Below are 14,550 nucleotides of genomic sequence, written 5' to 3' on the forward strand. Positions count from 1 at the left end.
GCTGAGCATGACACAGAAAGTGGCTCTTTGGAGACCCCAAGGGGAAAAACAAGAAATAGAAAGAAACCTGCTCTTCACCAGATTGAGGCCTTGCTTCCTTGTTTTGCCACTCAATATTTAGTTGCACAGACAAAATCCACACACACATACTGTAGGTCAACATCAAATCCTGAGCAGCCTCACAGCACTGAGCAAGGCTTAGGGAGAGGAATGGTTCCTGTTCCCTGAGCTGCAGCGCCAGCAGCAGCGCACCCATCCACCTCCTGCTGACTGCATGGCACCGGGGATGGCAAAGCACAGCAGAAGGCAGTGACTGCCCATAGCACATCAGGGCATGCAGGCACAGCACCTCTTGGCTCAAATTCCCTGTAGCTGTGCAGCATCAGGATGTGTCTTTGTTCTCTTCCACCCCTGTATCTGCAGTCCAGCTGGATACTGGGTGGATGGGGTGAAGCATGCCCAGTCTATCAGCGTGGGGAGGCTGCAGCACATCTTCCTGCCCTCTCACCCTAAACGTCTGGGGACATCTCAGTGCCTGATTTACCTCTTCTTCCCCAAACATACAGCACTGAAAACAAATAACATGGCTCGGTTCCATCTGGGGGCTGGGTTTTGTAGGGCAGGGGCTTGATTTGCTTGTTGTTGTTGTTTTGCATTATCACATTCTAATAACTAAAGAAAAAGACCCCCACACATATGTTAAAAAGTCATCATCCAAACGGCCATCTCATTGTTGGGTGCATACGAAGCCAGACACAGTAGGAATCTCATGTTCCTTTTCCTTTTTGGGATCTACAACATGGCCGTATCTTTCTCCTCGGTGACATTCCAGATAGGGACCCCAGTTTGCAGTGGGCCTGCAGCAGCTTACAATGCGCTGGAAAGGAAAAACAAGAGGCATTTAATCTCTTACCAGGCTATTGTTAAAGTTCAGTAAAGCTGAAACTCCTGATGTGCCCTGGAGCTACCAACACGTGGCAAACACACCACCAAGGCGTTTTAAAGTAATCCAAATCATAAACCAGAGCCTGGGTTGGTAAATTTGCCCCTGATGCAACTACCAGAGGTGTGTTTTGCTATAGAAATCCCGTTCATGAACACCTCAAGGTACTGGGTTTGTGTTGCTGAAGAAAGCAGAGGCGTTCCTGGTAACACCAAGGAAAGCAGGATGTGAGACCATGACAGCTTTTTTTGTGCCTTTACCTGACAAAGGTTTCCTTCAGCTTTAACTACTTTTACAATAGCGACGATGGGGATCCAGATGACACAGAAGACGATCATGCACCAGCCAACAGCAGTTCCCCAAGCTGGATACACCACTGAGCCATAAGTGGGAGGTGAAAATGTGACCAAAGACCAGACCAAAATTGCCTATTAAAAACAAAAGGCAAAAAGATTAAGAAAGAAAAGCAGATTTACAGCTAACTTGAACTTGCAGCTTATTCCCAAGTTGTTAAAGATTAATAACTACAAATTCTGCAGTTCCCTCTTGCCTTCCCTGTGCCAGAATGGTTGTGCAGGTCTGGTGTTCAGTCAAGAAACATAAGACTAAAGGATGGACTGAAAGACAACAATGATATGCACCCTAACACTTCAAGCACATCTATATTTAAACAGAACTTGATCTCTGTGTGCTGTTGAAATCTTATGTTGTAGGATATCTATATTACTGGATAAACCCAGTACCTTTTTCTGTATGCTTTATATATTCCCATGTTCCACCATTTTACAGGAATATGGGATAGAATCCAAGATTAAACATTGGCAAATATTGCTGCAGAAACAAGATATTTGTAAGCAGCATTTTCTAAACTGTAATCTGGACAGATTAAAGGTTCTGTGCTGGACATGACTTGTCACTGCTCCTGGGTTTGGGATGTTAATAAACAATCTCACACGAACATAATCCAACCATCTACACTCACGATCAGGAGTAATGAAAAACTGAGAAGGTGACAGGACATGAGAAATCTCAGTTAGAGAGGGGGAGAGCTGGATATCCAAAGAGCAAGCCCAAGCTAGGGATCTGTCCTGCAAATGGGATTTACCTCAAAAGGGGAGAAAAAATTCCAGGTTTTCCAAACATTCCTCAGTCTGAAATCTAGATAATCCAGCTGCTAAAATGGACAACCTGGTCCTGGCTCTCTGTTACTCTTCAGGAGTGTAGACCCAGCTCACTAGCAACTGATCTGAAGGTCCAGCCTCTCCTGGAGAGGACCCAAGGAGGAGGGGAATGTATCAGAAGGCATAGATAGCATACGGTTTGCTTCAGTAGCACAGCCATACCCCATGTCCATACACAGAGCCTGCGCATTCAGCCTTGAATCTTCACGTGGAAACCTCCCCAACACCAGGAGACTAAATGGTGTCACATTAACACATCCAGTCATCTCCACTTACCATTAACAGCAAAGGAGTGACAAAAAACCAGCACATCCTCCACCACATCCAAAACCAACAGCTCTTCTTTCCAATCATCATTTCAATGTCTTCAATGAACCTGTTTCCTCCTGTTGGAAGACAATGGTAGGGTGCTCTGTAAAGCAGGTGTGGTGATCCAGAAGTGATAAAAGAAGGGCAACGATCAAGGATAGTTTCTCCAGTTCCATGGTAACAGTTGAATTATAAATGCTTTACTGTGGTAATTAACATTTTATGTGCACGGTGCTCCAGATGGCATAGTCAAATCATGGATCTTGAATGCAAATAACTTACCGTAAATGTAAATGATGCCTATTATCTCCAGGACGGCTGCAATAAGGATTCCCCATCCAGCACAGAAGTGATCTATGAGGTTAACCCAATAAATCCCTGCCTGTAAAACAAACAATAAGGAAATGAAAATTTGAGTAGTAATGTCTTTATGAAGATAAAGTAAGTAGCACTGTTCAAGCCAGGTTAACTCATCAGTAGTCTGAGTGCAATTCCCAGTTCTCCAGGTTAAGCACACATTTGGGATGTGATTTTCATTGAATCACAGAATTGTTTGGGGGGTTTTGTTTAAATATCTCTTCGTAAAGCTGAAAAGCACATCTGACAAAATACTGCAGACCTGTATACACGTAACAAGATATATAGATAGATATAGATATATATATATATATGCAGCTTTACACACCAGCATGCAATAGCAGGATCAGAGAGCAGGAAGCGAGCCATTTCACACCCTTGTGTACCAAGTCCTTTGAAAGCTTCCTTGCCATCATGTTTCATAACTTCCATGCTTTACCTGACCACACAACTGTCTGCTCACCACAATTACCTTCTTCACATTCTCAGCCTAATTACATACATAAATCTCCATTTCTAGATGGAGTAATTGCAGTGAACCTTTATATCCTTAAAAGTAATCACCTCGAGAACTTTTACACAATATACTTCAAATTCCTTTTATGTATGTATGTATACACATGCAGGAGAAGTAACCGTACAACCTCCAGATGCTTGTGAGCTAATAGGGGATTTTTATTACATGAATAGGCCATTTCTCAATCCTGTCCGTTTGGCAGTCAGTTCTGAACAAAAAGATCCCATCAGCATCTAGTAGCAGTACCCACAGCACTGCAAACACACTGTATGCGCATGCTTAAGATGACATAAATAATCTCCTGAACTGAGGAGGAATAAATCAGGGTAATGGTTCACAGGGTCTGTACAGCCTTCTATTTAAAAGCACATCTCAGTTCAATAATCACAGAAAACCTCAGGTTCTTCAAGCTTCCTTCTGGGAATTTCTTATTGGCGTGTCCAGGCATGCTGGCAGAATTCAAGATCTCTCAGATCAATCCATGCAAACAGAAACAGTTGGAAAGGATACTTTGACTTGAGTTCATCACTTGCAGCGTCACTAAACCCATTGCCAGAAAAGAATGTAATGCCTTACCTGACTAACACAGATCAGACCAAGGAGGAAGAGCAATATGCACACACCCAGGGTTATGGGCAGTCTTAACTTCTTCATTACTTGAGGATATATATCTTGTATGGTGGTTGTAAGTGTTTCTGCAAAGGAAGAAGCGTGGGCTTTGAGCAGCATGGTTAAGAAAGGTAGTGGTAATTTGCAAGCCATGGCTCATTTAAAACCCCACTCACCTACGGTGGCAAACTGAGAGTCAAGGCCCAAGAGCAGGAGCATGAAATAAAACAAGAAGGACCACAGTGGAGAAACGGGTAGTTTGGAGAGAGCCTCTGGGTAGGCTACAAATGCCAGGTCAAATCCTGGAAGGCAGTGGAAGGAAGGGGGTTATTGCCATGCCTTGACCAGAGCAAGTGCCCCCACCAGCAGCATGACGATCAGCCTACCTGAGTCCACGACCTCCGAGACAGGCCTCTCAGACACGAATGCCATATGTCCCAGGATGGAGAATATCGCAAACCCGGCGAAGACGCTGGTGACACAGTTGGTCACACAAACTAAAATAGCATCTGAGTAGCAGTTGTTGTGGAACTTATTATATGAAGACAAAGCGACAAGCCCACCCCATGCCACGGAAAGGGAGTAGAATATCTGGGTGGCTGCATCTTTCCAAACCTGCCAGAAATAAGAACATGGGAGTTACTGTACAACTTAAGGTACGTGTCATAAGCTTTTGAGTTTGTCTCTGTTGAAGTTCCAGGGTTTTGCTTGGTTTAGGGTTTGGTTTTCTTGTATTTAGCCTGAATGTCTAATTCCATTTCATATGCATTTTAGAAGATGTGAGCTATAGCACGCTGGTGACTTGCAGTTTCCAGTACAAACAATAAAACAATATCCTCTATTATCTCCGAAGGTCACATCCTTTCCAGAAGAGGTTCAATTAGGGGCTGTAGTGATAGGACAAGGGGTAATGGGTTCAAACTGAAACAGGGGAAGTTTAGATTGGATCTAAGGAAGAAATTCTTTACTATGAGGGTGGTGAGGCACTGGAATGGGTTGCCCAAGGAAATTGTGAATGATCCATCCAGGGCGGGGTTCAAGGCCAGGTTGGACAGAGCCTTGGGTGACATGGTTTAGTGTGAGGTGTCCCTGCCCATGGCAGGAGTTGGAACTGGATGATCTTAAGGTGCTTTCCAACCCAAACTATTCTATGATTCTATGATTCACAGATGTGGGCTGTCAAGATATCAATCTTGTCACAGTGCCAACAAATAAGGAAAACCAGGACGTGGTTGCAGAAGTGGAAACTTCCATGTGTTCTCCCACTTGTGTTCCTCACACCATGACCCAGACAAACCACATCTGCCTCTGCTGCGGATGAAACTCCAGCATGATCCCTGAGAGCTGCTCAGAGACAATACCATGGCTGTGGTCACTGTCTGGCATGGCAGGGAAAGGGCAGAAGGTGGCTAGCTGTTTAGATTGAGAGTAGCTACAGCAGGGGTTTGGACTTCCAATAGAGATGTCCTGTGATTCAGTCCCCCTGCTGCTCTCTGGGGAGACTCCCCCTGCAGCCCTGATCCAGCTCTGGGGCAGCAGCACAAGAGGGACGTGGAGCTGCTGGAGCGAGTGCAGAGGAGGCCATGGCCATGCTGCGAGGGCTGGAGCAGCTCTGCTCTGGAGCCAGGCTGAGAGAGCTGGGCTGGGGCAGCCTGGAGAAGAGAAGGCTCCTGAAGGGGAGACCTGAGAGCAGCTCCAGTGCCTAAAGGGGCTGCAGGAAACCTGGAGAGGGGCTTGGGACAAGGGCCTGTAGGGACAGGCCAAGGGGAATGGCTTGAACCTGCCCGAGGGGAGGCTGAGCTGAGCTCTTAGGCAGAAGCTCTTCCCTGTGAGGGTGCTGAGGCGCTGGCACAGGGTGCCCAGAGAAGCTGTGGCTGCCCCATCCCTGGCAGTGCTCAAGGCCAGGTTGGACACAGGGGCTTGGAGCAAGCTGCTCCAGTGGAAGGGGTCCCTGCCCGTGGCAGGGGTTGGAGCTGGAGGAGCTTCAAGGTCCCTTCCAACACAAACCACTCCATGATTCTTTGATTCTATGACTTTAGAAGCCCCCTCCTTCAGAGGGGTTGCTGAAAGCACAGAACCCACTGCAGACACAAAATGCAGAGCAGCTCATGGAGAAGAACCTGACCAGATAAAAGCCCAAGTTGCTCTGTAAGTGACAAGCCCGCAGAACCACAGAAGCGTGTCATGCTTCCGGAGCTGTCACCACCTCTCACCTCTGCCTCCATCAGCTTGGTGATGTTGGACTGTCTCCCAATGTAGTATTCGATGCCGTCCAAAGCACCCTCCAGGGTGGCACCTCGCACCAGCAAGATGAGCAGGATGACGTACGGGAAGAGTGCAGTGAAGTACACAACCTGCAGGGACACACGTCAGACGTGAGGGGACACACAGACCTCTGTGCAGGAAGAACGGCCAGGCTTTAGCTAAGGTCTGCTGGCACAACTCAAAACCAGGTGACCAGAGAAGTGAACACATGCCAGCCACTAAAGCATCTGGATTAGCCGGTTCTGGAGCCGCATTCCAGCAGGAAGCACAAGGCCCGAGCCACATACCCACTTCTCAGATAGCACTTGACCAGTTCCACAGATGTGTTTTCTGACATGATTTACTGGCCTGGACTTAACCACCCCAGAGCCCTCTTGCCAGGCTTCAAGCAAATGCTAACTGAAAGCTGGTTCAGATTGGGTGGCCAGGGTGGAATGATCTCCTGCAAGCAACATTCAACAGTACTCTTGTTCCTCAGCTTCAGTGTTACGCAGCCAGGTAATTGACCCAGGGCTGCTGTTTACACCAAGCCGTAGCATTACACCATCATACGGTGAGTGCTATTCCTGAAGACCTCCTCTGTATGTCTTGAATAGTCAATTCTCACCGCTTTTCATCCTTGCCTTGTTCCTGCCCAGCTAGATTCTTCTCAGTCTTAGCTTGCTCCTCAGAGGCTTACCTTTGTGCCAGAGGAGAGGTGACAACAGGAAGAGCCAATTGCCAGGAACCCAAAGAATGCGAGTTGAAGAGGAGCCACGCAGCAGAACCGTGGCCGGAAAAGCAGAGATGCTCCACCCTGCAGGGCTGACAGCTCCAAAGAGAAAGCAGAGCAGGAGGAGACATCAGACTGAGCAAAGGAAGGCAGGCAGTGAGGACCCATGGAAATCCACAATGGCTGAAGGAATATAAAGGAAACCAAAACCAGCAACAGTGAGAAAAACAGTGCAGAGAGGGTGAAAGAAAGAATGAAGGCAAGAGAATGAAGATGCACAGAATGAAGCAGCACAGAGGTAAGCAAGCAGCATGGGGACGAAGGAGCTAAACCAGGAAAGGGGCTGCAGGAAGGAAAGAATGAGATTCAGCCTGCCTGAGGTCTGGAGAGGAGCGGGCCTAGCCCAAGGGAAGCTCCAGACAGCTGTGCTCCAGCACGTGGAAATGGAGGCTCAGCAGAGCCAGAGTTTGAACATCAGCACCTATGGACCTGGTTCCTAAAAGCAGCTCGAGATCTGGAGTCCAAACATTTCCCAACCTGGCAGGAACCCGCACACCCATGTGTGCTCGCAGGATGTGACCTGCATCTCAACCAGTCTGGAGGTGCAAGTAATTGCCGGGTGTTCCCAGGGTGTGTGTGCATGTGCCGTCATGGGCACAGGCCCATCAGGGACTGCCAAAACCCAGCTGGAACCACCTGCACGACAGCAAGATCCCCACACACACGGCGGCTCTGGTGGAGCTGGGACCCATGGATTAAGTAATTGCTGTGTAATCAGCACCTTACTCCTATTTTATGTACCAGTTACAAAGCCAAGGCTCAGAAAGAAGGTCTGATGCTGAGTCCAGCAAAGGGGAGGGGGTTTGGACTGATTCCTGCCTTGTGCTGACCATCCCCGAGTCCAACTGACATTGAAGGGTAGGATTCCAGCACCTAAAGGATGCCTACAAGAAACCTGGAGAGGGGCTTTTTACTAAGGAATGTGGTGACAGAACAAAGAGGAATGGCTTTAAACTAAGAGGTGAGATTAGATCTTAGGCAGAAGCTCTTCCCTGTGAGGGTGCTGAGGCGCTGGCCCAGGGTGCCCAGAGAAGCTGTGGCTGCCCCATCCCTGGCAGTGCTCAAGGCCAGGTTGGACACAGGGGCTTGGAGCAAGCTGCTCCAGTGGAAGGGGTCCCTGCCCGTGGCAGGGGTTGGAGCTGGAGGAGCTTTAAGGTCCCTTCAACACAAACCAGGCCAAAAGCCTGCTACTTGCTCTTCCCCACTTACCTTACCAGAAGATTTTATTCCCTTAAACAGCGCAGCTCCCACAATCATCCAAGACAGGAGGAGGCAGAGAGCCAGGTACCACACGATGTTACCGGTCTCGTTCAACCCACTCGAGCGCTGAAGAGCCACTTTACTGCAAGCACAAAACGCTGCCATGAGAAGAGGGTAACAGCAGCACTCATCCTCTTCAGCTGCTGCCTGAAGGAAAGGTTTCTAATGACATCACAAGAGCCTGCAGCTGCTTCCAGTTAGAACTGCATGGTTGGCATTGAAACACAAGCAAAATCCAAACTAGATGATACTTTAAAGGAAGATGGAGGTTGATGGTTAGCATTAAGATCACTGCTTCTCAGTTGCTGAACAACATATTTACTCTTTAGAGTATTTCCTCTGAAGGATAACAACAGTAATATCCAGTATAGGTGTATATGTAATCGCCACATATGCCCCATTGCTGGCAGTGTTCAAGGCCAGGTTGAACGGGGCTTGGAGCAAGCTGCTCTAGTGAAAGGTGTCCCTGCCCGTAGCAGGGGTTGGAGCTGGAGGAGCTTTAAGGTTCCTACCAAACCAAACCAGGCTGGGATTCTGTGAAAACCTGAATATTTAACTGCATTTTCCCACTCTTTTTAAAATCTACCAGCCCTCAGCTTGCCATACATCTCCCATCAGGTTTGCCTCAGCTCTTTAATGTTAGCCATGACATTCTGATGGCAAGAGAAGAGCCTATAAGAAGAATCAGTTTGCAGGAACCCAGGGAATATGAGGCAAATTGAGGCTAAAGAGATGGCAATTTCACAGCAGGCCTAGATTCAGAATAAAGTGAATACATTTTGCACAGTAACTCCTAAATAAAGAAGTATATTCTACAGGATGCTAAGCGGTCCCTCCCAGGACTCCAGAGAGGAGCGCTTCATTAAGCTGGAGTATTTTCAGTTTGCTGCAGGTTCATTTGCTTTCTTTTAAGGGCCCAGCCTCATCAATTCAATTTGAAGTTTAAGTTGCATTTTTAGCAACTTCTTTAAATCCTTTACTTACTTCCAGTATTGCTCAGTGGGGAATTGCACTGGTTTGTAGTTTATGGTGCCATTAATACAGGTGAGGTTGTTGCTTGTGATGAACGAGTAGTTTGCATGAATGATATTTCCATCAAAGGTTGCATTGCAGTCACTTACTGAAAGGAAGCAAGCACAAGGGATCACTGACACAGTGATGACTGTTAGAAATTCACTGTTATAGCACTTACAGGTTTTGAGCTAGCATCAACTTTCGGTTAAATCAAGCATCTCACGTTCATTTTATGAATCCTATGAATCTTAGAAGAGATGTTCAGATATATGGCTAAAGAGAGTTACAATTACCTTAACATCTGGCAACACATTTCCAGCTATTAATTATCTCACTTGCTTCACCTTTGCCTTAAACTGGTTCTGAGATGGAAAATGTTGAGATAACAAGTGTTTGGCCACAGATCTGCTGCCAAACATCAAGAACAATAGCAAGGAGGTATGCTCTTAAGGGTTAATAAAGCGTGAAACCAGTGCCTCACTGCTGCTTAGGATTACCATAGCTGCAGGGTAGGTGAGGGGCAATGAAACTATGCTGGTACTCTCAAGGAAGGTACGTGCTTTGCCATGAAGCCTGATGAAATGGGAATGCAGTATTTCCAGGGACTGCATGTGCTAGAAGAAACCTTAGATTTCCAAAGAGAAAAAGGATCTAACAAGGTGGTTTTTTCAGCTCAGCTCTTTGTATATTCCCAAAGCACCCAGAACTGGTGGCAGGGAAGCAGGTGAGCATCACTCCCATGTGTTCAGACGCAAAATTCTAGAAGGACTTTTCAAGGCATGGGGAGCTGTCTTCCCCCTGTAATTTCTCCCAGAAAACAGTACAGAGTATCCGAGATAGTAATATGAAGGTCTATCAGTAATATTAATTAATATATGATAACAGGCAATATTAAGTATGGTACCTAATCGTGTTTTGCTGCAGAACTCATCTGCCCAGGAGAAGCAGTCTGACCACGGCAGCACTTTTTGAAAGGAGGCAAATAAGTAGTAGAGCGCATAAGCAATGATGACGTTGTAGTAGATCGCCACGAATGTGGAGATGATGACCATGGTGATGCCCACTCCTAGGAAAGAGACACACACACAAAGTCTTCATACCCCAGACTTGGGTTGGAAATATCACGGAAAAAAGAATGGCCTTTACTTGACTTTTAAAGGACTATTTGGGAAGAAGCTGAGCTTAGTTTTGTTTGGGTTTTAAATCATGTTTAACAGCAACCAAACTGGAAAGGGTTTTGATGCAGAGTTTGAATCAGGACCACAGAGAAACTAGACTAGTTGCTAAGTCCAAGCAGTTCCCTCCCGGTTCATTTGGAAGCTTGGATTGCTTAGTAAAATGAAACTACACTAGGGCTGGCCAAGCCATTTCAAAGATCTCACTGTAATGAATGGTTTTGCCAGTAAATGAGAAGCAATACGGAAGAGTAAATCTGTGCTGATAATGCTGCTTTCTTCCTTTGTTAAAACGAACTTCGCTCTGTGAGTTTGGGAAAGCCTGCCAAGCTGTCCCACTCATCCTATAGACTATATTTAAGGTTTGTATCTTCACAGACACATAAAAGGTTTCCAGTGTCTATAGACTTTTTCTTGACGTTAAATGCAGCGCTCTCATGAAAGGTTGCTTGTGCTGCAGAACAGAGACTAACAAGGATAAGTGTTCAGGCCACCCCACAGGCTGTGATCCCTTTGTTTTCTGTTGAAGGTGGAAAGTAAAAATTCCTATTGCATCAGGAAAACTTCCTTGTTCCTACATTAATTCCTCTGGTAAATAGAGCTCAAACAAGATCAACTGCACACTCCTTTACACCCATCAGTACAGGGCCTGGATGGACAGAAGTAAGTAAAGCACATGGTGGCTTGTCTCCAAACACATACATCTCCCTAGGAAATTCCAACCCTCAGAGACAGGCAAACTACCGCTACAGAGTGCAACGCTTATCACAAGAGGCACCTCACCTTATGAACCAGCCTAGCCTATTTTATCACACCAGCAGATGCCTTCCAGGCAATGAGTTGGGTGAATATGTGCCCAGCATTGCATAAAACAATCAGATCCAAGTGCCTGTGCCAGTGCTGGTAGCTGGGTACAGAATTAGTCCACCCAACATGGTACTGCCTTGGAAGCTACACAGGATGTGATGTATGAAGAAACAGCAATAAAATGAACCTCTGAAAACGATTTTCAATCTATTGCACATGGTGCCGGGTGTTTAACTGAGGTTTTCCCTCCCCCAGCTAACAGGGTGCTTTCCTCCTGCCTGGACACATGCAGTTCAGGTGGAGTGCTGCATAACACCAGGAGAATCACTGATAAAACATCCTACGATAGACAGCCTTTGGAGGAAGATCTTTAATCCCCACTTCCTGATTAATTGAATAAGTAAGATCACAGAAACACGGAATGGTGAGGGCTGGAACATCTACCTGGGAACTCATGGAATAGTTTGGGTTGGGAGGGACCTTCAAAGCTCATCTGGTCCAACCCGCTGCATAAAGCTGATCTTGTGACATTGGGAATATTCTCTACAAGTAAACTGGCTTCTCATAATTGGTAACTTAGTGAAGAAATCATTAATTCCTATCTGTTTATTACTCGAATAAAAAGAGCTAAAGAAAACATAACAATACCAACCTTGAAACAGCGGTAGTATTCTCCAGATGGAAATTGGCCCCAGGCTGGCAAACTGCCCAAGGGAACATTCCATGAAAAATAAGGGCAAACCAGCTAAGGCCAACATCAGGGTGTATGGGATGAGAAAAGCACCTGAGGGGAGAGAGGGGGGAAAACACAAACACACAGGGAAAACAATGAATTTTTCAGTATTTACCCCAGTTCCACCACATTTTATATCCCACTTTGCCCCTGCTTCAAATATCTCACTGTGGGTTCTTTTCTGCTTGCAGAATGGAGAAGATTTGTCACTAACTCCCTTTTTCTATCAGATTAAACAGCACCTGTGATGAAGAGACACAGATCACCAGAACCAGTGATTTACATGGGATGGCTTCTCTGACAGAATCAAAAGGATTTCACACCAACTCTCAAAGTCAGACTGCTGTCATACAAGCAGGAACACTGCTCAGCTGCAGACCCCACCAGATCCCACTGTATCTTCCAGCTTTCCATTTAAAAAGGAACAGAACCATTCCTTCCTGGGCTTCACTGTGATTTGCAACTGCCCTGCTCGAGGAGCTACTGAATATCAAAGCACAAAGATCATTGTCTACGGCTGGCTGACTCCTGTGTCAAACAGGATCCCAGCGTGGCTTTTGTTCATGTCCATTTTAAAGTGTACATTAACCTGATAGCAATGAGAGCCCTGTTCTGCCAGAGGGACTGGCACGTCTTTGTGTGCGCGCAAAAGAGGGGGCAAGTGAGAGCACAGGTTTCCTAAACACAACCTGATATCCCCACAGAAACCTGTGCTCTTCACTGAGCTTAAAGCAACTGAGGACCCAGTTGTGGGGGGAACTGCAAGCACCTGCTGTCATGTAAGGCAGCAAATAGTCCCACAGAATTAACTGGGTTACTCCTCGGGTTTCAAAATGAGGATGGAGCAATCGTCTTTATCAGTTGTGGGGCACAGAGCAGGATAGGAGCAGCAGCACAAATATGCTTCAAATGCAAGTCTTTCTGCTCCAGCAGAGAAGTGCAAGGGCCAATGTCACAACTTCGTTTGGTTTCATGATTTTCTTTAGCAAACGGTAAGTAATGCAACTTCTGCACCAAGAATGCTTCTGGGTGTTATACATGCTGTGCTGCGCTTACAGTCCAGGATTTGACTTCCAATGTCTGTTACGCAGAGAAAATAAGTACATACAAGTAAGTCCTCTGCAGTTACTTGGTGTTTACGTTGTCTTTAATTATTAGTGGTTGCATGGCAAGTAGACAAAGCTCTGGAATAGCAGCCAAGGAAGCCAGTGCCTCCATTTGGCTTTGCCACTAGTTCATTGTGTAAGGAGGTAGAGGCTTTCTGTGCCTCACACTTCCCGAGTATCTGATGAGGTAATTATTGAGCTTGGATAATTACTCCAGCTCAGCTTGTTTGCCTGGCAAAACAAAGGTGCAGGGGGGAGTCTATTGCTCTCTATAAACATATCAGGGAGGTAAGCACGGGGGAGGGAGAACAGCTAGTTAGGTACGTAGAGGATATTAGCACATTGGCAAAAAGATGCATTCGGTCACGAGTAAATCAGAAGCATTCTGGAATTTGCAGGTGGAAGTTTGCAATTAAAACAATTAAAACCAAATCATAGACTCATAGAATAGTTGGAAGGGACCTTCAAAGCTCATCTAGTCCAACCCCCCTGCAATGAGCAGGGATGTTCTTCAACTAAATGAGGTTGCGCAGAACCACTATTTCTCTCCTCAGCTGGTACCCAAAAAAGCAGAGATGCTTCTTGGTCCTAGTCCCATTCCTATCAGCAGATACTAGGCCGGTTCTGAGGGTGATGCTCACATCCAGCTTTGAGAGGACATGCCCAGCCTCAGGGCCCTGCTCTCTCTTGAGGACAGCAGGATGTGCCCACCCAACACAGCCATTCCACACAGGTACCTCCGCCGTTCTGGTAGGTGAGGTAGGGAAACCTCCAGACGTTGCCCAGGCCCACAGCGTAGCCCACCATGGAGAGCAGGTAGTCGCCTTTGTTCGACCAGTTGCCACGCTCCAGGTTCTCATCACTGTCACCAATGTGGGCATCTTTTTCATTGGACAAGCTGAAGTTCTTGGAAGAGAAGGAGAAGGCAGGCTCAGGATCACCCCATAGGCGAGCAGCATAGTCATATCCTCATTCCTCTGTCCACAGCAGCACCTTGGCATCACTGGGTGGGCTGCTTGTCCACCTCATCCCTAGCAGGACAGCATGGACCTGGGTGAGAGGGTCCCACCAGAGAGCCAAAACAAGCTCTATGGCCAGTTTTGCTCTGCTCCTACTGTAGTCCCCTGTGCTCTCAGCTCCTGGGGACAGTACATCCAAGAGATGCCCTGCTCAGGACATACTTGTGTGCCCGCTCTAAAAACCCCTGTCTGGGTGCTCATCCCTCTCAGTGCTTCCATTTCCTGTCTAGATCTCCCTTTGCCCACACAACTCCATATCACCATAACCTCACCTCCTCAGTGATCCAAGGTACCAGCACCCTGTTGACTGAGTGGTACTTGGGCACGGAGATGCCCAAGTAGATGCATCCCTGGGAGCACCCTACCCCATCCCCATCCTCCTCACCTTCTTCTTCCCGCAGGAGAGGAATCCCGGCAGGCTGAGCATCCCCATGGCCGCGCCTCCGGAGCCGCTCCGCTCTGCCCGCACCGCCCGCAGCTCTG

General features: G+C 46.9%; 1 protein-coding gene across 1 annotated transcript; it reads right to left on the bottom strand.

Annotated features, from left to right (window-relative positions):
• Positions 1–727: 727 nt before the first annotated feature.
• Positions 728–14,500, bottom strand: SLC6A14 (solute carrier family 6 member 14; the record flags this gene model as incomplete). The annotated part of the gene is made up of 14 exons (XM_080625102.1): positions 728–877; positions 1,204–1,371; positions 2,401–2,510; positions 2,716–2,815; positions 3,884–4,002; positions 4,093–4,218; positions 4,303–4,531; positions 6,130–6,270; positions 8,163–8,295; positions 9,198–9,333; positions 10,132–10,293; positions 11,862–11,993; positions 13,786–13,954; positions 14,453–14,500. 14 exons carry the CDS (start codon positions 14,498–14,500, stop codon positions 728–730), a joined length of 1,923 nt encoding a protein of 640 aa, XP_080481228.1.
• Between the last annotated feature and the right edge of the window lie 50 nt (positions 14,501–14,550).

This window comes from Psittacula echo (genome assembly GCF_963264785.1).
Source record: "Psittacula echo genome assembly, chromosome: 8".
Lineage (NCBI taxonomy): Eukaryota > Metazoa > Chordata > Aves > Psittaciformes > Psittacidae > Psittacula > Psittacula echo.